The sequence below is a fragment of the Pongo abelii genome, chromosome 14, assembly GCF_028885655.2.
Source record: "Pongo abelii isolate AG06213 chromosome 14, NHGRI_mPonAbe1-v2.0_pri, whole genome shotgun sequence".
NCBI classification, from domain to species: domain Eukaryota; kingdom Metazoa; phylum Chordata; class Mammalia; order Primates; family Hominidae; genus Pongo; species Pongo abelii.
This window is the reverse complement of record NC_071999.2, coordinates 65,104,830-65,129,776: the sequence shown is the minus strand read 5'-3', so window position 1 is coordinate 65,129,776 and position 24,947 is coordinate 65,104,830. Positions and strand designations below refer to the sequence as shown.

General features: G+C 35.7%; 1 protein-coding gene across 3 annotated transcripts in view; it reads left to right on the top strand.

Moving 5' to 3' along the window:
• Positions 1–24,947, top strand: part of DIAPH3 (diaphanous related formin 3) — a 485,256-nt gene that overhangs the window by 288,099 nt on the left and 172,210 nt on the right. For all 3 annotated transcript variants that reach the window (NM_001374211.1, XM_054528709.2, XM_054528710.2), the window contains 1 exon segment: positions 8,428–8,557. In NM_001374211.1, coding sequence (NP_001361140.1) covers positions 8,428–8,557 — 130 coding nt within the window.

The window sequence follows — 24,947 nt, the reverse complement described above, 5'->3', positions numbered from 1 at the left end:
AAAATTGATAAATTGAACTTTATTAAAATTTAAAACTTCTGTGGCAAACAGTTAAGACAATGAAAAGAAAACAGGCTGGAAGAAAATCTTTCCAAAACACATATCTGATAAAGGACTTTTATCTAAAATGTACAAAAACTCTTAAAACTAAGAAAATAAACAACCCAGTTTAAAGAAATGATCAAAAGATGTGAAGAGATACCCATCAAAACGTATAGGTGTCAGGTAAATGTATGAAAAGATATTGAAGGGATTAAAATATGCTATTCTGGTATATTGACTATTTAAAGATCCTTGAAAAACAGCAGGTGTAGAAAGATCACTTTGACCTCCTTGCTATTTCTTAAAAGCAGAAGATAACATTTTCATGCAAAAGATGGCCTTCCCGTACCAGAAAGATGCAACATGCTTAATCATCAACAACAAAAAGTCGCAACAAAGAGAATTTTTTAGAGGCCTTGTTAAAAGTAATTTCCCACCTAATGTAGTTGCTTCTTAACAACTATTCTTTGCCCAATCCAGTATATGGGTAACTGACTCTATTTCTTTCAGTCTTCATTCCTTTGATGGCCTTTGTGCTACGGAAAACTTGCATTACACGTTTCTCCTGTTAATCTATCTCACGTCAAATTAAATTGTCAGACCAGCAAGAACCCTAAGAGGATGGAGTTGTAATTTTTCTGTCCCTATAATAGTCAGCAGCGGATGTCATTAAGGAATTGCAAACTAAAACAATAAGACACCACTGCATATGTACTGGCATTGCTAAAATACTAAACACTGACAGCACCAAGTGCTGGTAAGTATATAGTACAACCTTCATTCATTGCTAGTGGGAAAGCAAAATGTGGCACATCAACTTTGGATAACTGGCAATTACAAAGCTATACGTAGAACAAACCACCCAGTAATCACACTCCTAGGTGTTTACCCAAATGAATTGAAAACTTAAGTCCACACAAAAACCTGCATACAAATGTTTTTAGCCATTTTATTCATAATTGCCCGAACTTGGAAGCAAGCAGTGTGTCCTTCAATAGGTGAATGGATAAACTGTGGTATATTCATTTTGAATATTATTCCATATTAAAAATAAATGATCTCTTTAAGCCAAGGAAAGACATGGAAGAACATTAAACTCATATTGCTGAGTGATAGAAACCAGACTGGAAGGGCTATCTACTGTATGATTCCAACTATGTGATGTTCTGTAAGTGGCAAAAGTCTAGAGACAATAAAACATCAGTAATTGCCAGGGGTTCTGAGGAGAGGGAAGAAGGAAGGAATGAATAGGTGAGACACAGAATTTTTTAGGGTGGTAAAACTATTCTGTAAAACACTGTAGTGATGGATGAATAACACTGAGTTTATCAAAACACATAGAACTGCAGAACACAGAGAGAGAACCTTAATGTGGAAACTAGTTAACAATAACGTGTCAATACTGGTACATTACTTGACACAAATGTATCACACTAATGTAAAATGTTTACAACGGGATAATTTGTGTGTGTGTAGGGAAGGGTATATAGGAACTCTGTCTTCTGTTAGTTTTTCCTGTAAAGCTACAGTTGCTCCAAAATATAAAGTTAATTATTAATAAATTTTAAGGGTTAAAAAACCTTTAATTTAAAATTAATGTGTTTGGTCCATTTGTATAAACAATCTAAACATGTTCACTTTCTAAGCACTTACTCCAATTTTTGTTAATTGTTCCCATGAGAAATTCTTATCATTAGATTAAGAAATCCGTGCTCTAAAATAGCAGTTTAGTTATATAGCTTTGGCTGGACAATATTGGACTCCAGTGAGTTTTCTGAAGCTACTCCAAACAAGAATAGTTTTAAAATTTTTGACATGTTACTAAATCATTTTCCTGGAGGTTTTACTGATTTGCGCATGCCTGCAGTGGCTTTCATAGACTGGCACTATGAAAGTGCCAGTCTCACTGCAACCCTGCCATGACTCGTTGTTCTTGGTGAGAGTGTTTTTGTTAGGTGGAGAGTGCTGATATAGTTGGTGAAGCAGTATCTTGTATCTTTTTTATGTCTTTGATCATCCGAGTTTAGCATTTTAAAAATATATTTGTATTCTAATCATATTTGTTCCCTTGCAGATTGTTTATTCTAGTACTTTTTCCCATTTGCCTGTTATGAATGTCTGTTTTCTGATCTCTCAGTACTAAAAGAACTGAAAATAGTCCTTTTTTATGAAGAACATTGAGCTGTTTTATATCTTTTGCAGGAAAAAGGGAGCAGTATGAACAGAACAGTGCAATACAATAGATAATGTGGTATGCTAAACTTTTACTAAAATGCACAAATGCTTTCTATATAGAAGTTTCTACACTCAGTGTAATTCAAGAGAAATGTGTTAAAAATATAATTCAGAGAAAGTGTGTGGGGATATGGTAGCATATTATAATTATGGAAGTCCACATTATTTAAAGCACTTTCTTGGTCACTTAATGTTTTAATTCTCATTATCATTTTAAAATGAAAATTAAGTAATTAATATAAATTGTTTTTATATATGAGTGCCATAAGTAATTTAATATTTATATGCCTTAGTATCTAATTTACATAATATCAATTGGTTTCTATCTTTAAAATTATTAAGAAAGTTGTATTTTAGTATTAACGGTTGTGGTTATGGCGATGGTATAAGCACCTCGGGCTTGTTTTGTTGTTTTTTTTAAGAGCCAGGTCTCACTCTGTCACCTATGCCGGGGCGCAGTGGAGAGATTATATAGCTCACTGCAGTCTTGAACTCCCAGGCTCATGCAGTTCTCCTGCCTCAACCATCTTGTTTTATTTACGTCAAGATTTTCATTGCCATTTGTATTGGAGTGATACTCAGTTTTGTTTTGAAAAATTTCATTAGCACAATGATTATTTAAAATATATATTTAAAAATATTTATATATATAAATAAATATATATATGTAAATAAAGCAAGAGCCCATCTCAAATACACACACAAACACACACCAGGCACAGACACAAGCACACATACATACCAGAAAACAATATCCATTCTATAATGGTGGTTGGTTTTGTTAGTGAATTTGTACTACCACATTGACTTTTTGAGCTTTCTATCTGAGCAACTGTGATATAGTCTTTGTTAGTATGTCTTCATACATTCATTTTCACGTAGATACCTTTATTTTTAGAGATGCTATTTTATGCATACACTATCCACTTTTTTCTGCAAAAGATTTGAGATGGGATATGATGCTGTTAAAATATAGTGGCATAAATCCATTGAAGGTTAAACTTCATAGATACCTTTTTCTTCAATCATATGATATTTTGTCAGCAGTAATCCATTAGAAATATATAAAGAGTTGCTATTTGATTGATATGATTCAGAGGGCATTTTATTTATTTTACAGATAAAACAATAGAATGTTGTGCTCTTAGAACTAGAAATGACCTCAAGGGAGTGTGGTGTCTGTTTTTAGATGCTTTCCAGGCTAGAATTAGCAGGTTAAAGGGTGCTAGTATTTTAAATTGCATTAGTGCTCTTTTGTTGTTTTACTACCATTTTTTGAGAATTTGGTTTATTTTGTTAATAATAAGCTAGACTAAAGATTTCTGTAAAGGAACTATATTTTATAGTGGATAAGAGCTTTGTATTCACTCAGACATATGTTCCAATCATTGGCTCCATGTGATCCAGTGTAAGCTATATGATCTCTCTAAATTTCCGTTTTCCTTTTTAAATAATGGATATAATACTAGTTTGGGGTTTTATGTTTTAAGCACTTAACATGTGTTATATTATTTGGCTAGTGTCTGTCTCATAGTAAGTACCAAACAAGAATTGCTACTGTCATCCTCAGCATTAATATTATTCACAGGTTGTATTCTTCTAAAATGTTAATGGTGCCATTACAAGATTTTTCAGAATTTTGTCTTGTTTCTGGTGTTCACTAATGTCCACAGCATCTAAACATCTAAATATTCAATGCTGCTTTGATACATACCTAGATTATAGGAACATAATGACGCAGAGTAGAGTTATTAATGTGATGATATTCTTAAGATGTAAGTTTCATTATTTCAAACAGGAAGGGATTCTAGTTCCTTGACTTCTGAAGATCACCAAGATGCTTAGTTTTTATTTTAGGGTTTAAATTTAAATTATTTCCATGTGACTAAAATAAATGGAATATTCTTTAAATGTCATCCAAGTTTGTGCTGAATACCTCAAAAATATCCCCAAACCTTGCACTGTAACTACAAGGGAGTTTTACTCCAGACTGACAACTAGGCCATGATTTATTACAGGATCCACTTTTAACATTATTTTGTATGGAATGAACAGAGTGGTTGGAGAAACTCCATCCATCTTTTGTTTATTTGACATTTATGCCACATTAAATGTACCTTAAAGAAACAATACATAAATAGGAAATTCTATTTAACAGTGATGATTACTCATCAGTAAGATAAATCTCTTGACAATAATACAAAAGAAATCCTGTCAAGCACTGACTGTTAAAGTTTAAATAAAGCATACTTTTAACCTGAACACATTTTTAAAGCAAATATTTTATTTTCTTTCCAAGATTTAGCATTACAAAGTTTACTTAAGTTGTTACTCATCTTCAACAAAATTAACACTGTCTTCCAAGCTTTACTTGTTCTAGCTCAGAAACTGATTATGATATGAGTGAGTGTGATATGAGTAGGAGTAGAATGTGCCTTTTTAGTTGGTAATTTTCATTAATGAAATGAAAAAAATATTGAGCAAATGGGTAAGGACCTAATACATTTTATGCTTTCATGCATTTGGAAGACTTTTAAAAAGATGATTAGAGAGGGGAGGGAGAGAATAGAGCAGTTGAGGCAGGAAGAGTATTTTTGCAGCATTGTGAAATTTTTCTAGAGAATGTTAGAGCATAAATGAAGAATCTCTGCCCTGGAGTTTAGAGCTGCATAGTAGTTTATAAATGAGACACCATGCATGATCAACAACATGCTTCTTTTCTGAACCTCTTATTTATTAGGCTTAGTTTCAAATTTATTTACTTGAAAGTTTGAGTGGTGTCTTTCAATTGTTAAATACCCATTTTGAAATGATAGGAATATCGTGCTTCCCTTTACTATTCAGTGAGTGTACTTTTTAATACTAGATTGTTCCCAGTATGCTGCTCGCTACTCAGTTGATGTTTTCAACAAGACAACCCATGGTAGCACCCTCCTCCTAAATCAGTGTTTAGCTTTATAATTGTCTCTGAGTTTGACTTGAGTATTTAACATTTATTAAACTAGTAGTTGCTACAAACTACATTGTTTTCCATGATTCTAAATTCTGAATTCTCATTGCTTGCAAATAAAGACCAAGATCAGTTCAGTTGGTTGTTCTTCCATCATTGAGATTTCTTGATACATTAATCCTAGCAGTTGCTGGCTGTTTAGCTATATCACAAATACCATTGGAATACTCTTTCTAGGCTTTACAAATTGTGAAGGTAGATGGTGATTGTCTTAGCATTCCACACAGGCTACAAGGGTATAGACTGGTAACAATGGGTTGCTGAGAGTTCAGAGTAGGAACGGTGTTCCCCAAGTAGTCATTGCTGTAAATGAGGGTAGGTGAGATAAAGGATCTTTGCTACTAGGGTGCTTTTTAACAAAACAGAATACAACTTTCATGTTAACTTTTGGTGGCTGTACAAAGAGAAAACTATTCGTAAAAGTTTGCTGCTTTTAATCTGGCCTTACCTATTTAAGATGATAGTATGAATGAAATTATAGGATTGTAAGGAAACTTAAAAATTGTATTTGACATTCATGAGTCTATATGTAAAAACAGAAGCCCATAGAATGATTCCAACTGACCCAAACACACAGAAATAACTCTGAAATGAGATTATTACTACATTTCTCCATTCTTCTAGTTTTTAAAAATTAGATTGTACTGTGTCTGCTAACTCTTAGTTCCACTCTAATGTATACTTAACATTTTTAGAGTAAAAAGTGACTTTAGAGTTTCTATGTTGTTTCATTTTCTTATTTTACCTGTGTGAAAGCTAAGGTCCAGTGACGTGCTCAAGACTATTAATTAGTCAAGGACATGCTTTAACATTCCAAAATCATCCACATATGTTAGTGACAATTTGTCTAGGTAGTCAATGGAGTTATATTTTTGAGACATCCTCTTGTAAAACACTCAGCTCTGTGTTGTGAAATCTGTATTTCTTTTAAACAAGGTACCAAATCATGGATTAAGTGTTCATATTCAGTCTATTTTTAAAGTACTGGGAACCACTGTATAAGTTGCATGTTGTGTAGGTCAGCATAGCATTTGAACCTATTACATGTGTCATGATGTGAAAGTAAGGCTGTCTAGGTGGGTAGCTCACTGTTCCCAGGGCTATGATAGTTTTTGAATCAATAAGTAGTCAGTATGTTAGTATGTCTGATGGTATGGAAATCTCCCATTCTTCCACTACCAGACATTAACAGTTATTTGGTATTTTTCTGATAGTGATAGAATATTTAGTGAGGTTGGATTTTTTAAAATATTACTTATGGGAATTTATTTAGGAACCAATTTTAAAGTGGGAAATTCTTGGAAAGGAAGCAAGTAAATAGCGCTGTGCCCAATTAGGTATGCCTTGAATTTCCAGCTCTAAATTAAATTCTGGTAGAAAAGACTGATTTTTTTTAACCCTTTATTTGTATCTCTGCTCTGAATGATTACTTAATGGTAGGGAATGCTACCGGATTACCTATTAGTCCTGTGTTCATACCACTCCTCCTTGCCAATACTTTCTATCCCAACACTACACAAAACCCAAGCTAACTTTTATCATTGTTGAAGTTTTAGCTTAACTACCTCTCCCTGTGATTGCAGTCCTTGGCCTTCAAATTAGGATTGGTCCACCCTGGTCGTCTCAAGCCCATATCCTCTTTTTTCATTCATTCTACATACCTGTTTATGTTAATTTGATCAACTAATTAGCTTTGGGAGCAAAGGGGTCACAAGTTGGTGCCCCAGGTTATTCCTCTGAGGTTTAACCATGTATTTTCAATAGGTATCTTTCAGGGATAAAAAATTGGTTCTTGGAGAGCAAAAATGTCTTACTTGTTTAACCAGTTTTTAGGTGTAAAACACAGATATGCATACAGTATATAAACATAAATGCATCACCTTTGTGGTTTTAAAATTTTATAGGTGCAGTTAGGAAAAAAATGCCTAAAAACTTCTTAGGGGGCAATCATGAAAAAAAATAATGAAAGCACTGTTCTATACATAGATAAATTTATGCTCTTTCAAGACATTTCCACCTGGATACTACCGAAAAGCTTCAAATTTACCTTGTCCAAAACAATTTTCTTCTTTGGCCACCTCACACAAATCTGTTTCTCATCCTTTCTGACACGTTAGTTAACAGCATCACCTGGGTTTCCACACCCACGTGATCTCATTGTCCCCATTTCCCAGGCACAACCTCCATTCAGACTGCCCTCTTTCCCTGCCTGATTATTGCCACGGGTTTTTAAATTACTCTTCATGCTTCTCTTAGTACTCTTGCCCTAATCTTTTTAGCCACACTCACTGGAGGGAGCTTTCTAAAATGTATATCTGATCATCTCTCATCTAGATGGAAAATTTATATTGCTTCAAAATCAAAATCCTACCTCCATTGCATGCCATTATCTTTCCTTTTATTTTTTGGTCTTTTCAGATTTATATCTTTGTCATGTCCCTACTTGCCTTCCCTAATACAGATACACTTTAATTCTGGAGTCACTCAGCCGCCTCAGATGTGTCATATCCTTCCTCATCTATAGCCCTTGTAAATGCTGCTCCATTAGCCTGTGTTAATGCACTTTTGTATTTTTTCCTTCCTTTCCCTAAGCCCATACAACTTCCTGTCTTTGAAGTTTCAGTTCTGTTGTCATGTCCTCCTAGATGAAAGTTGTGATTATTTTTACTATACTATTTGTCACACCAAGGCAAATACGTATTTTTTTAACTAAACAGCTTCTTGAGGAAAGTCTATGTTTTATTTGTTGTTAGGTCTCCAACTACTACAGTAGCTAGTAGGCATTCTATGAATATGTGCCAAGTGATAAATGGATGAATGCCCAGGGATGTTTAAATACTACTATTAAATAGACTCATAGGTTACTCTGTTTTCCTAGGCATTTTGCCATATTTTTTTTCTATAAAACATTGCATGGTCGATTAAACTTATTCCTTTTTTGCAACAAATAATGATTTTCACCAAGCAGCAAGTCAAAAGTAGTTTTTCGAGTATTTAAATATTTGTTTTTCAAAAACGAAATCAACTAATTTTACAACTTTTAGTCCTTATCTACAAAATATAGTATTAATATTATTTAAGTAGACAGAATATCAGCATACTTATGACTCTGTGTTTTTTCTCCCTCCTGTTCTATTTAGCTAAAGGACACAAAATCAGCAGATCAGAAAACAACGCTACTTCATTTCCTGGTAGAAATATGTGAAGAGAAGTACCCTGATATACTGAATTTTGTGGATGATTTGGAACCTTTAGACAAAGCTAGTAAAGGTTTGTGCCTTTTTAAGAAACATTTCATGGCTCTGGTCTAAAGCGCTAAAACACTGAAAATTATACCTTTTATTTGTACATACTTTCCACTTTGTCACAGTGTTTTCATACCCAATATCTCATTTTAAAAATAGAGAGTTGTAGGATATTATGAGTTGTCATGATTGGAGCTATGAGTTTAATTTGTTTAGTTAGATGATGAGGCCTTGTATTATAAAATACTTTGTTTTACAGTTTAAACCTTACAGATACCTGCTAGCCCTACCTTCTACTGCTGAATCTCCTCCACTTTTTGGCCAGGGCGATGCTCTCTTGATTCAATGTCATTCATAGGCATCGATAGCCTATTACATACCTGAGACCAGAACCAGCAATCAGTGTCCCCACTTGCTTGAGTACCAAATCTATCTCTGCCCAACTTGTTGGTGCTCTCTTTTTTTGTTACAGAAGACACCATACTGCCAGAGTTTCATTTCACCCTTTCCTAATGCCCAAATTTCTAACCTGATTCTAGTCTCAATTGTGGGCTTAGATCAGGTTGTAAAGGGTCATAGAACAGATAGAGCTATTATTAATACTTGGTTATAATATGATTTAAATATAATTTTTTGACTACCTTAATAATTCAATTTTCTTTTTCTTTTTTTGAGACAGAGTCTCGCTCTGTTGCCCAGGCTGGAGCGCAGTGGCGCGATCTTGGCTCACTGCAAGCTCTGCCTCCCAGGTTCACGCCATTCTCCTGCCTCAGCCTCCTGAGTAGCTGGGACTACAGGCACCCGCCACCATGCCCGGATAATTTATTATATTTTTAGTAGAGACAGGGTTTCACCGTGTTAGCCAGGATGGTCACAATTTCCTGACCTCCTGATCCACCTGCCTCAGCCTCCCAAAGTGCTGGATTACAGGCATGAGCCACCGTGCCCGGCCTCAATTTTCATTTATATTTCACATTGATTCTGTCAGCTTTACTTGGTGTCAAACAACCAATTTATGAATATATTTTGGAAAACAACTCATCTGGAATGCTGGAATATCTGTATTCTTTTTTCGTTGGCTACTAGTCATTAGTAATATGAAATTGTCTTTATAACCTCTTTATTTTCTTTTTAATATTGGAATTCATCAACTTGAAGGATATTTTATTGTTTTCCATATTAGAGTGACTATTTCTTCTTTAAAAAAATCAATTTTATCTTTTCCTGCTCCCTTTAAATTGTTCTTCTTCTATGAAATGAGGATTATAGAACTTTATTGACAAAGAAGCATGTGATTGGATGAGATGTTCTTTGAAACTTTGTTCTGAGATGTATGTTTCTTTGAAGTAAATATTTCATATGGCCTGTCTTGATTTGTAAGACAAAAAATAAGCTTTTTACTTAAATTTTTACTAATAAATCCTAGTGTTCTAATGAATTATTGAATTACTCACTTTACCCCTCTGCAACCTGAAAATGTCCTTGCTGTAAGAAGAATCTTTCCATATATATAGTTATAGATGTTTTAATAGGATTCAAGAAGGGAAAATAATTGAAATTATTTTCTTGTATTAAATCACCTGAGATAGGGCAAAAGGGCATTGAACTGAATGGGTTGTAAACATTCAAAATCACTCAGTGATATTCAGAATAACTTTTAATTCAGGGAAATCAACTCTCCTAAAGAGAGAATTCTGATATTTTGGATTTTTTGACCAAATGGGATGAAAAAAATTGGAAATGAGTATTCTTGATGGACATCAAGCAGTTTGATAGATAACAGAGTAGTGGATGAAAACATGGTACAAAGTGCCTTGAAATACACCGGGAGTTTTTTTACTGGGGAAAAACATGGTTGAGTAGATGTACTTTTTATTGTAGAATTTATTGTTTAGCAGGTTTTGCTGTAAATGAAGTTTTTGAAATATGTTGACTCATACTTAAAATTCTTTATTAATATTATAATTTGTTCTTTAAAAATATTTACCTTTGATAAGGACTTGCGGAATTGTAACTTGATTTGGTTCTTCTGGGTATTTTTCTGTTTGTTGTTTTTGTGTTTCAGCAGGGCGTTCTGGGGTTTTGGGACTTTTTAGTTTCCATCTGTTAAGAGTGGAGTCTAGTGTCTGTGTATGGGTCAGCAGATACCGTTAGTATGTTTCACAGGGAGCAGCCAACTTCATCTTTAACATAGAAAAGCCATCACTGAAGTACTTTTTATAGTATAGGTGATTGTTAAGCATAACTTTTTTATTATTATATTACTTTATTAATGAATGAGATTTGAGGAGAAAATGTAATATTTTGAATGAGGTAAGTGTGTTTGCTTTGGAGTATTTTAATGCCCTTATACATGTATTATATATCATCATTTAAAAGTTTCCAGATTTGAAACCTCCTCAGTGAGCTATCACATGAATTAAAAAGTACCTTTGTTTTTGAGGCATAACAAATCCTGGTCATTAAGTACTCCTAGATCAGCAGGGAGAACTTTCATTGCAACTAATGAGCTTACCTGTATGACAATTTTCAAAAATCTACTTCATTAGGACTGCTTCTTTTCTAAGATATAATGGCTTACAGCTTTTCTGTTGCATTTCAGTGGAAATATTTTGAGTCATTATTGTATTTCTGTATACCATTGTAATATTTCTCTGTTTTTGGACTTCTAAGGTTCAATACATTTTTCCTTGTCTAAGCAGTTAAAATTAATCTATAAAGGTTTTATTGATTACTTCCCAATAATCTATTTCATTATTCAATTTTATTAAAGAGTAGAAAATATGACAAAACTTACTTTTTTTGTTGGTGAGTATATTAAAATAAAACTAAGGTAAATTTACAACATCACCTTGGTCTGACCCTTTTAGAGTTATAATTCTACCATATATTTCCATCCTTTTCTAGTCAACTCTTAATTCTAGAAATACCATGCTAGTTCAGTCTGTAACTCATTCATCCAATCACTAACTTAACAAGCCTTTATTGAGTGATTACACTGTGTCAGAAACTGTGCTCTTATCTTACTCTTGGTTCAGGTGTAGTGTCTGTGTCTTAGTGAAACCCAATCTGTCTCACTCCCATCTAGCTCTTTCCCAGCTGGCTCTTCCTTCCTACAGTCAATTTCCTTTACTTTCTCCTCTTCCTCTGTGCAGTGTCTATGCATTGCTTTTTTAAAAGTGCTTTTCACTAGCCTGATGGTGAACCCTTCTCTTTTTTTCTCCCCAGATCTTCTCTTTAGGTGATGTTTTCAATTCCCATAATGCCACCATTATGTTAATGACTTACAAATTTATATCCCAGACTTTCCTTCTAAGATCCACACTTGTATAGACAACAGCTTTTGCTATTTCCATTGCATCTCAAAAAGGTATCAGAATCATATTATGCCACAAAATGGGACTCTTGATTCCTACACCCTTAACCTCTCCTTCCAAATTTTGTTTACTTGAAAAAATCCTGCTTGGCCCCCCTTCTTTGGATATCTTTTCTCTCATTTGTCATATCTCTATATAGCCTTCAGCATCTCAATGCAGAGCTGCATGGTGGGTTTTGCCTAAGTTAAATCCATGGGAAGCGGCAGCTGTGGCCAAGAATGTTGTCTAGTTTTCTCCTTCATCAAGAAACTTAAAAGTAAATGTCACCTTCCCTTTGGTGCTTTTTGCTGGGAACCTCACCTAAATTTGTGTATTCTACTCTTTCTTTAAGGATAAATTCATAGGTTTTCCAGGAATTCTTATACTACTATTTAGGAACGCTGCTCTAGACCAGGGATTATTCCTGGGACAGCTGCGAATAGATTTAAGCTTCTAGAAGAGATCAATATTCAGTGTATTATCAGAGTGGATTCAATGATAACTCATTTTTAACTTTTGCCGTATTTCTCTGTTTCCATATTTTAGCATTAAGAGCATTCGTTGATGTATTTGATTTTTAAATCCTTTCCATTTAATACTATGCTTTCTGCTTTTAAGACTCTGTTTGTATGTTTTTAGCTAGCAATTTCTTGATTTGACCCTAATATTTGTCTGCGCAAATACATCTCCTGGTTTCCAATTTCTCATGCGTTTCCATCATTTTATGATAAATGTCTTACTAAATACCAAATGTTTATCTTTTATTCACCTACTGTGAGCACTTAGAACACTTAATTTCCAGGTGGCAACCACCTGGAAAATTTATAGTGTTGGAAAATTTCAAATTTATCTGCTATAACCAGCAGACACATTAACCTCTTTGTTGCTATAGCCTTCTAAAAATGCCAGTTAAAATGTGTTAGTGAGTTTGATACATATTTTGAATAATCAGTATTAGTTATTAGTTTAATTGCATTTTATATCCCCTGCAGCAGAGTCAACAACACAGCTAACATTATATTGGTTGGAATCATTATGTCGTGGAGGTTGTAGGTTGGGGCCTCATAATTTGTGTATGATATATTAATTCATTTGGTCTTTCAAATCAGTAGTAGACTATTAGAATGTTATGAAAAGACACTTTTTTTTACCCATATCTGCCTATATGATGTAGTTAATAGGATACATTTTTGGTGGTGGAAATATTTATAATAAAATAATTTAGTTATAGAAGACAACCATGTGAGACATTGCTTTTATTGAATGGCAAGGGAACAAAAATGTTTTCTAACTGTTACAAGTTATACTGTTCCCTCATAAATTCCTATGTTAAAGCCGTAAACCTCAGTATGTCAGAACTTGACTATGTTTGGAGATAGGGCCTTTAAAGAGAGGAGAGTTAAAATGAGATCATTAGGATATCCCTAATCCAATCTGACCTGTGTCCTTGTAAGAAGAGGAAATTTAGAGTCACAGCCATTCAGGAATGTACATGTACAGAGCATAGACCATGTGAAGACACAGTGAGGAGGTGGCCATCTGCAAGCCATGGGGAGGGGCCTGGAGCAGATCATTTCCTTACGCCCCTCAGAGGAAACCAACTCTGCTGACACCTTGATCTTGGACTTCTGGCCTCCAGAATTGAGGAAATGAATTTCTGTTGTTTAAGCCACTCAGCCTGGGGTATTTTGTGAAGGCAGCCCTAGCAAACTAATATACTAACTTAAGACATTTTTCTCATTTGCTTAGAGGTCTTTGGCTATAGCATAGAGTATCCTATACTGAATGGTTTTTCACTTTATCAAATCAGTTGAAGTAGCAGTTGTAGAGCTGCTGTGTTGGATGTGCACTAGTAATCAATTTAGAAATAACAAATGTTCTTCTACAAACTATGAATTATCACATGATTTGAAATAATTGCAAGTATGCTTCAATTCCTCTTTTGAGTAGACATGAAACATAAAGTAGTACAGGTATAAGGATATGTTAAGGGATTTTAAATAAATATATTCATGAAAATTCTCATTTAATTTCAGGATTAGATCTATGGCATTTCATAGATTTTGTTTTAGAATACACTTAATCATACTATAGTAAGTTTTTGTTTTGTCTTTTCCTTTTACTCACTATATCCATATATATATATCCATAAATATATATATATATTTCTTTTCCATTTCTCCCTGTTTTGCTACTATAATAGTTGTAATTTTCATATAAGCAGGTAACTGATAAAAATTAGTAACACTCTGAGTTATCTCTTGACACCTTTCCAAAAGTAAGGCATAGGTGGATGATGTTACTTTTTTTTTTTTTCATTTTCCTATGGGAATAATGAAAGTATTTAGTATATCCAAGTTGTGTAGTGCTGGTTCTACAGATAGATTGTGGAGTAAAACCTATTTTCGTAAAGCCAGCTTATAACTCCTAATGGTTTTATGTCTCAGGGAACTAATTTGACTATCTGCAGTCATCTAGTAAGTATACTTAGGAATTTACTTAGGAATTCTAAAGCATACATTAGTATACTTTACATATATATTTAGTAAGTATACTTAGGAATTCTAAAATAATTTTAATGTTAATATAAGCCAAATATAATAAAAGTTAAATTTATTTTTAAAACATAATTTATATATGTTTGCACATACTTACCAAAATGTTAGAATATGTACAATTTTATGTTCAACAAATTAATACTTTTTTCACAAAAAGATATGATGAGATATAACTGGGCCATTCCCAAGGTAATTACAGGATTTGTGAAAAATATTTATAGTGTATTGCAAGTGTGGTATACTGGTAAGAGACCATATATTTAAATCCTGCCAGTTTATTTCCAGGGATTATCTGTATAGAGTTGGCATCAAAAGTTTAAGTTGTAGACTTGGATATGAGATTGTAAGAGTAATCATTTCGTAGTGCAAATATAAACTGTTTTGGAAAGCAGCAGAGTGGAATAGAAAGAGCATGTCCCAAAATCACTAGAAGGATTAAGGATTCTGTAGATTGACGTTGGAGAACACTGGGCACGGAGGAACTACTTGCAGCTAAAGATTGCTTTTTGAGATACTGAGCTAGGAACATTTCCTGAATCTGCTGTGGCTTGGGCTGATAGATGATGATGAAGAAGAAAACCACATCAGGAAGACCTCTATATCTTTTTGGAGGTTAACAGGCTGAAAGTGGCATCAATACATCATTAATCTTTTCAAGAAACTAACAGTTTACAGTGTTTGCAGATTTTGGGCCAGCTACAGATTTGAAGTAGCTACTTGAGCAGTTCTGTCAGTGTCACCTATGAACTATAGCAAACATCAAGTAACAGGACTGTATCACCAGTGACGACCAAGGTTTTAGAACTCTCTTACACTCGTGGCTGTAAAGCAATATTTACTGCACCTTAGTTTTGCAATATGAAGTAGGAAATTACAAAGTAGGTGAAAGAAAATTTCAGAATAGTGTATTCTGAAGGACAGTTTAACGTAACAAATCTGTGTACTACAAAGAAACCTAAGCAGTGGATAGAGCAAACACATTAATGGCAATCTTATGAATCTTGTTGGAGACAAGGTTGACATGTAACCAATTGGGGGAAGAGGTATGGAGATAATCAGATGCTGCAGGTAGAATTGTCACCTACTCTCCAGAAACCAGATTGTATTTATGCATCTTACAGAATTTTGAATTGGTAGTTGTATTGGTTTGCTAGGGCTGCCATAACCAATTACCACAAACTGAGTGCCTGTAAACAACAGAAATTAAATCTCTCACTAAAGTCCCTGAAATCATAGTATTAGTAGGGTTGGCATCTTCAGAAGACTCCAGGGGAGGAAGCATCCATGCTTCTCTTCCAGCTTCTAGTGGCTACCCGGAGTCCTTCATGTTCCTTGGCTTGTAGATGCATCACTCCACTCTCTGCCTGCATCTTCTCACCATCTTCTCTATGTCTCTCCGGGTCCTCACCTCTGCTTATGGACACTAGTCATTGGATGATGTCAGTCACAGGATGATTTCATCTCAAGATCCTTAACTAATTTCATCTGCAAAGTTCCTATTTCCAAATAAGTCACATTCTGAGGTTCTGGGTGGATATGCATTTTTTGGGGGGCACTACTCACCCACTACAGTCATCTTTGGCATAAGTCGTATAACTGCATGGAGATAGCACCGTCATCTTTGAGTATTATGAAACAGTGCAGGGAAATTATACTAATAAGTATATCTGGAAAGCATGTATCATTAAATTGTGAAATAGTTTGGTTTTTAAGGGTTATTGTTAATATGCTTCAGAAATACCGTTTTCTTTGTCATTGTGTGAAAATACTAAATTAGTTAAAACTGAAATTATTGTATGCCTTTGTATTAGTCCGTTTTTGCATAGTTATAAAGAGCTACCTGAGACCGAGTAATTTATAAAGAAAAGTGGTTTAAGTGGCTCACAGTTACACAGGCTATACAGGAAGAATGGCTGGGGAGGACTCAGAAAACTTACAATCATGGCAGACGGCAAAGGAGCAGCACACACATCTTACATGGCTGGAGAAGGAGGAAGAGAGTGCAGGGGGAGGTGCTGCACACTCTTAAACAACCAGATCTCATGAAAACTCACTCACTCTCATGAGAACAGCAAGAGGAAAATTCACCACCATGATCCAATCACCTCCTATCAGTGCCCTTCTCCAACACTGGGGATCACAATTCAACGTGAGATTTGGGAGGGGACACAAATCCAAACCATATCAGCCTGTGAATTTAAGGAATTTTTTTTATTGATAGGCCATGATAACAACAATAACAGTAATAAGTGATTTTAGTGGGCAAAATTAAAAATATGTTTGCAATTAGATTATAGGAACATTATATGATAGGAGAAACTGTTATTTGGACCATGGACTCTGAGGTTAGGTAACTGGTTCACCTGGAGTTGAAACCCCAGCTTGTTATAGGTATAATCTTAGACAAGTATCTTATTCTGTCTGAGCTTCCCTTTTCCTACCTATAAAATGGGTGCAATATTAGTACTTAACCCAGAGGTTTGTTGTGAGGATTAAATAGGTTAATATGTACAAATGTTTATAAAGTTTGAAAAGTACCTATTAATCATTGTATAAATATTCTCTATGTTTGTTATAGTGTTGGTGTTATTTTTCCGTGATTATTTATTGTTGACACACATCTGCCTGTCATTAACAGTGCAGGTAAACATGAGTCTATGTGAATAATATGTTATTATAGAATTTTAATATGTATTGTCAGAAATTTGAACAGATTCCAACGGTGTGTTTCCTGAAGCTTATTCAAACTTTGGAACATAACAACCATAAATTTTGTAGGTTTATGTTAGTAGTTTTCTAAAAATGTTGGTACTTTTCTAAAAATTAAAGAATAATACACATGCAGTTACGTAAGTGTACAGGACCATAAGTGTATACAGCTCAATGCATTTTCACGAGTTGGACATACTAACATAGGGAATGGAATTTGGAAAATGGGTTCTATTTTTGTTCCTCTGCTTCAGCCTGCAACACTTTATTTTGTATTTTGAACTTTGACATAAGATTTCTTTTGAAAACAGTTCTAGTACTAAACAACCTTTGAAAACAACTGGTCTCCAGCAACTCTTCAACTCTGAGTTTATTTTTCTGGAGGTGATGCGTGAATTTAAAAAAGAAATTTTTTCATTTCAGCCAAGAATTATGAAGGAATGCCATATGGAAATATGAACTAACTTATGAGAAATGATATAAGTGATAGGAAAATCTAAAATGATATTTATTCACACTCATAGGAAAACCTAAAGAAAATAAGACCTTGGGTAATCGTCCCTTCTCCCCTCAGAAGAGATCACCTTTAAGTATAGATTTAATATTGATCAGCAGTGAGACCCTTTTGTCATATAAATGTCTACCACTGTGTTGGTGGCTTCTCGGCAGCTCTCTTTCAAACCATATTTTATGGAAAAAAGAGCTAGTGTTAATTAGTAGTTTTTGATGTGTTTTGACTCTATAAGAAAAGGACTCTCAAAACAGCTTATTGAACTCCTGTTTGGTAGGCATTGTGCTAGGCACTTGTATTAGCAAGGATTAGGCTTGACTGTGAGTGACAGAAAAAAAAAAAAGTTGGTTTAAATAAGATTCATCTATTTGGCTGGGCGCCGTGGCTCACGCCTGCAATCCCGGCACTTTGGGAGGCTGAGGCGTGCGGATCATGAGGTCAAGAGATTGAGACCATCCTGGCCAACATGGTGAAACTCCGTCTCTACTAAAAATACAAAAATTAGCTGGGCGTGGTGGCGCATGTGTGTAATATCAGCTACTCGGGAGGCTGAGGTAGGAGAATCACTTGGACTCGGGAGGCGGAGGTTGCGCCATTACACTCCAACCTGGGCAAAGAGCAAAACTCTGTCTCAAAAAAAAAAAAAAAAAGATTCATCTATTCATTTTTTAATCAGTCATTTACTGAATACCTCATCCATTCCAAGGCACCAAAGAGCTGTGAAAACAAAAGCCTCTGCTTTCTTGAAGTTTACATTTTAGGTGGCAGATATAGAACCAAGCTAATGAAAGAAGTCCATGTATGTCTTATGTCTGACTCTGGCATGCCAGGGCAAGGTTTTTTGCAGTTTTAGATTGAGTGGTCAGAAAAGGTCCTGTAGAGAAAGTGGTCTGAGAAAAACTTAAAAGAGTCGTGGAGAGGCCATTTATGTTGGTATTTGAGAGAAGCCTATTCCAGGCAGAGGGAAAAGCAAGTGTAAAGGCCTCAAGGTATGGAAGTGAGACTGGAGCAGAGGGAGGGAGGGGGAGCATAATAGGAGATAAGGTCAGAAAGGTAATAGATCCTGTAGGGCATTACTGTCCATTGTAAAGATTTGACTTTAAGATGAGGAGCCACTGGAAGGTTTTGAGCAAAAGAGTGACATCTGACTTAAATTTTCAAAGGATTGCTTTGGCTGCTCTGTTGAGGAAAAAGTGTAGATGAATAATGGTAGAATGAGTGAAACAACTCTGATGCTGTTGAAGTAATCTAGAGGAGGAATAATGTTGGCTTGGATCGGGAAGAGTAGTGAGGGTGGTAAGAAGTATTTGAAAAATGAATGCATTTTGAGGTTAGAACCAGCAAGATGTGCTCTATGGTTAGATGTGTGGGGCATGAAAGAGAAAAGAGTTATAAAAACTAATGATTTACTGCGATGTAGGGGCAAGTCAAGGAGGAAGATAAATTCTAATTGGAAAAGTGAGTTTAAGGTGCCTACAAAACATTAAGGAAACATGTCCAAATAGGCCACTGTAGTTCAGAGGAAGGATCTAGGCATGAGAAAAAATTTGGACTTTTTTGAAGTCCAGCTAATACACAATCTTGAACTTGTGAGGCTGACCTGGTCTCCAATAGCAGCAAATGAAAACTAGTCTTACTTGAAAGTCAGTCAGTCTGTGCTTAACATTTCCCCTGTGACAAAGTAAAAAGCAGTAAAATTGCCCTGCCATGTACATGTACACAGAACCATTATACTAAGGGAACATTTTGAGTATTGTTATTAAACATTTCTGTTATGCACCTCTTTTTATGTAATATTTATACCATGGTTTTGAACATCTTATCTAAGGGAATTATCAAATCTTATAAGTAAACATGATTTCCTTTGAGATGGGCTTCCCCCACTAATACACTTTCTCTTCTAAAAGGCTGCCTGCCTTTAATACCCTCTTTGTACTTGTAAAGGACAGGGCTCGCTCTTTCTTTCAGGGGATGAAATAGCTCAACAGAATTGACTGGAGGCCTTTAACTGGTTGTATTCATTTCCTCCACTTGCCTTCTCCCTTTCCTCTTTCCATGTTCCGTAGCAGATGAAGGCATTTCTCTTGCAGTATTATGTAAAAACAACAAAAATTAAACCATCATTGCATACAGTATAGTAAATTAATTAGGGAATGCAAATTCTATTTGTTATTACCTGGGGTTCCATCAAGAATCAGAACAATGGGAAGAAAGAAGATCTGAGTCAGGGAAGTCAAGGAAGGTACAACTACTTGATGAGGATGACTGGCTGTTCACTTAGCATTGCCCCTTTGTCTTTCTTTTTTTTGAGACAAGATCTCCCTCTGTCACCCAGGTTGGAGTGCAGTGATGCAATCATTGCTTACTGTAACTTCAAATTCCTGGGCTCAAGCTATCCTCCTGCTTCAGCCTCTTGGGTAACTAGGAGTATAGGCAGGCACCACTACCCCTGGCTAATTGTTTTAAAAAATTTTATAGAGATGGGGTTTCACTATGTTGCCCAGTCTGGTCTCAAACCCCTGGCCTCAAGTGATCCTCTCACCTCAGCCTCCTAAAGTGCTGAGATTACAGGAGTGAAACACTGCACCCAGCAGCACAGTTTCTTTCAATTTATCTTTGCCTGTTATGAACTAAGCTACAGTTTATTTTTACGTTGATTTTTTTTCAGTATTGTTTTAGTTTTGTATCTTTTTGTCATGTAATGGATTTTATAATGATATTCTAGAATTTAGGTTTTGTTGTAGATCTACTTAATAGTCAGGATTTTTTTTTATACTACTGAGGTTTGTTTTGGACCATCTTGTCCATACAATTTTATTATTTTAACTTGCATTTATAAAATGTTGTTTTAGCTTTATAAAATGCTTTTATTATTACAATTGTTGAGGAAGAAATATATTGCTTGGAGCCTGAAACTAAATAATTTTGCACATGAAACAATTGATTCTATGAGTGTAGGAAGGTTTGATTTAGTTTGCATGTTTAAATTGTCTATGGTAATAACTTCTTTAAGCTTTCCTTAAAGAAGTCAATTTCCCTGGATTGTATCATGATATGTAAGAGTGAGTGTGGCATTTTTTAGTAAGCTTATTATGAAATAAATAATGGCCAACACCTCCAGGAGATATTCATAGAGGATTTTTTTTTTAATTACAAAGATTACTTTATGTAACCTCTCCTTTCTTACTTGAAATCTTAATCTAGTAAATCATAGAGGCCATGGTGTTATAAAAAGCATGTACTCATGATTGCTTTAAACTTAAATATTTATAGTTTCGATTTTAACTTTTACTCTAAAGCTTCTTTAACACCTCTGGTGTATAATTATCATAATAATAAGACACTTGGAGAAAAGTCTGTGTCTTAGATTTTAATGTCTGGGATATTTAATCTGTTATATTTTCCTATTTCATTTTTAATGCTCTTATCTGGAGAGGTTAAAGTTAAATCCAAAACCCATTCCTTCAGCAAACATTTGGGTATCTGCAATATGTTTTGTAACGAAAATACAAAGATGAATGGTGACTTATCTTACGGAATTCCCAGCCATTTGGGAGAGGAAGACAGATAAAAAGATAAATGTAAATAGAGAGTAGTAATTGCAAAGATAGAGATAATTACTAGTTGTGATGGGGAGAAAGGGCACTTTACCTGTGTACTTGCTGTAGTTTTTGACTCCTTGTAAATTATGAATGGTTATGACCCAGGGGTGAAGTGCACAAGGCAGATAGACACACATTATTTCCAGGATCAGGTACCGATTAGATGAAGAGGGATATGGGCAGGGGAACTATAAGCAGTATGTATTTTGGAGATGAATATTTGGCGGGATATGAAGTAGAGCACCCCAGGTTGTAGGTGGGGCCTTGTTTAGGAACTCAGATGTTATGTAACCAGTTTACTGACATGCATTAAACAGGAAAGGGGCAGCTTTACTGATTGTCTGGAAACCCCTACGCACAGTGTGAAAACGACGCTGGACAAAAACTGTAGGAGACCAGAGATCAGAGAAGAGAAAAGCGTTCCCTATGACTTTAAAAGTGTTAAGTCAGCCAGGCACGGTGGCTCACGCCTGTAATTCCAACACTTTGGGAGTCCAAGGCAGGCAGATCACGAGGTCAGGTGTTCGAGACCAGCCTGACTAACATGGTGAAACCCCGTCTCTACTAAAAGTACAAAAATAAGCTGAGTGGTGGTTTGCGCCTATAATCCCAGCTACTCAGGAGGCTGAGGCAGGAGAATCGCTTGAACCCAGGAGCCGGAGGTTGCAGTGAGCCGAGATCATGCCAGTGCACTCCAGCCTGGGCAGCAGAGTGAGACTCCATCTCAAAAAGAAAAAAAAAAAAAAAGAAAAAAATGGTGTCTCAAAAAAAACAGAAAGAAAAAGGTGTTAAGTCAGGAAGGAATTAAGTACTATTTGTCAAGTAAAATGCCTGCGTGTCATGATTGTTTGAATCTGAGAATTGCAAGAGAGGAAAGGGTCAAGACCAGCAGGTTTCTAGCACAAGAAATGGGATTTATGGTCCTTTTGCCTTCTGTGGTATGGAGATTACACATAGGGAGCTGGTTGGAGATAGAGACACATGATGTCTGAAGTGACTGAGAGATGTCATCTGGTGGAATGTTAACTGAGGAAAATGCAAAAATCAGAATTGTCTAGCTAGCTCTGTTTGATGATGGCTCTGTTTTGTTAGTTTTCTTCCAAAGAATGAACCAGGAATACAAAAAATATGATTAATTTCTTGGTGAGAAGATGGAAAGATAAAATTCACACATAGGTCACATACACAGACACCAGTAAGTTAAAAATTCTTTAACAGTGTACAATTTAATACTCCCTGATATAGTTTTTGTTTTGTTCTGTTTTGTTTCATTTGTTTGTTCCTTTTTTTTTGGTGGGGGATGGAGTCTCGCTCCGTCACCCAGGCTGGAGTGCAGTGGCGCGATCTCGGCTCACTGGAAGCTCTGCCTCCCAGGTTCATGCCATTCTCCTGCCTCAACCGCCCGATTAGCTGGGACTACAGGCGCTCGCCACCACGCCTGGCTAATTTTTTGTATTTTTAGTAGAGACGGGGTTTCCCCATGTTAGCTAGGATGGTCTCGATGTCCTGACCTTGTGATCCGGATATAGTTAAGATTTTTAAGACATAAAATATAGTTCCTGACCTCAAAGAACTTGACACATGTGAAAAATGTGGCTAAAATTATGTTTGAAGATACATACAAGAATTGTCTATAGAAATAGAATAATTGCTGAAAAAATAAAAACACCAAGGGAATTCTTTTTTTTTTTTTTTTAAGTTCTGTGGTATATGTGTAGGATGTGCAGGTTTGTTACATAGGTAAACATATGCCATGGTGGTTTGCTGCATCTATAAACCCATTACCTAGGTATTAAAAGCCTGCCATGCAGTAGCTATTTTTCCTGATCCTCTCCCTCCTCCTGCCCGCCACCCATACAGGCTCCACTGTGTGTTTTTCCCCTCCCTGTGTCCACATGTTCCCGTTATTCAGATCCGACTTATAAATACACCAAGGGAATTCTTAAAATGCTCTTTAGTTTTACCCATCAGATGGTGTACATTTTCTTAGCCCAGAATTCTCACGCTCCTTTCTTTCTTCCAAGTGTGTGTTGGTCCTTATTTAAAAATCAAGTGAGAGGTTGGTCAATTACATTTAAATCTGCTTAATCATAATGTACAAGTAATGTAATCAGAGGCTTCTGATGAAGAATAGGAAATGGCTTAGTGAGATTTGCATCTGTAGAGTAGCCTCAAGAACCATTTTATTTTTTTGAAGATAGCTTGCTTACTCTTCATGATGTTGACCTGAAATGTTTGAATATGCCCCAAACATTCCTACTATTTTACTCTTTAAAATAGCAACCCTTCTTCTTAGGCTGACTGTCCATGGTCTGGTGATGATGATGTTGAAGATATGATGACTTTACTTTTTCTTTGATTCTAATATCACTTATTTCAATCTTTAAGTTTTTCATTTCTTATTTAGTTCTAATAATAACAGTGCTATTCTTTTTAAAAATTTCATCCTATATCATAGCATGCAAACTTTTATGAAATGTCTGTGAGGTGAAAATACGCGGTGAGATCCTTCTCATTTCGCTAATGTGGAAATCAAGCCCAGGAGAAATTGCTTCCAATCATAAAGAGCGTAGTTCCTGACCCACTGACAGCCACAGAATTGGAAAAGGCACAGGACTTTTATCCAGTGGACTAAGTCCCTCTCCCGTCCCTCTCCCACCTAGCTGAGAAGGACTCACTCATTGAGGTGGCTCTATCTTCAGTTACCAGTAGCTGGCTTCCTCTGAGGGCAGCCCAGACTTTAGGTACCTCTGAGAATGAGCCAAAAATGTGCTTCTCTTACACCTCCCCACTGGAATTCTGCCCTCTGACCAGATATGTACTTCTATATCCATATGGTACAATGAAAAGTAAATATTTGGTCTTTGCCCCCTGGTTCCTGACACAAAGCTCCTAGAAGTTTTGGAATTTCCTGAGTGACACATATTTTGTATGTTAATGTAGTGACTAAAGGCAGGTAGGGGTATAGCTTCAGGATGAAGACTGGTCTCTAGAAGTAGTAAACATACGATTAAAGGGTTAGAACTATGGGCTTACACCCAATGTATGGGTGCGAGAGGGGCTGAAGATTGAGCTCAATCACAAATGCCAGTGATTTAATCAATAGTGCCTTTGTAATGAGGCTTCAATAAAGACTCTGAAAGAGGATAGGGGAGCTTCTGGGTTGGTAACACATGGATGTGCTTGGAGGGTGGATGTGCTGGAAGGGCAGTGAAACTGTGCACCACCCCCGTCCCACCATTCCTTGTCCTGTACCTCTCTTCCGTTTGGTTGTTCATGGGTTGTATCCTTTATAATAAAGCTATAATCATAAGTATAGTGCTTTCCTGATTTCTGTGAGTCATTCTAGTGAATTGTGGAACTTCAGGGAAGGGAGTTTTGGGAATCCCCAAATTTATAGCGAGTCAGTCTAGAGTGGTCCTCTAGACTGGCAACTGGCATCTGAAATGAGAGTAGTTTTGTGGGAGTGAGCCTTTCTACCTGTACAGCCTGACACTAAATCTGGGTACTTAGTATCGGAATTGAAGGATTTTCTCCTTAACTTATGGAGTCTGCACTAACTCCAATTGTAGGACACCCAGTTGGTATTGGAGAATTAGACAATTGATTGGTGTTGGAACAATGTATTTGGTGTCAGAAAAAAAATCAAACAATCTATGTTCCCTCCCAACATTTGCCC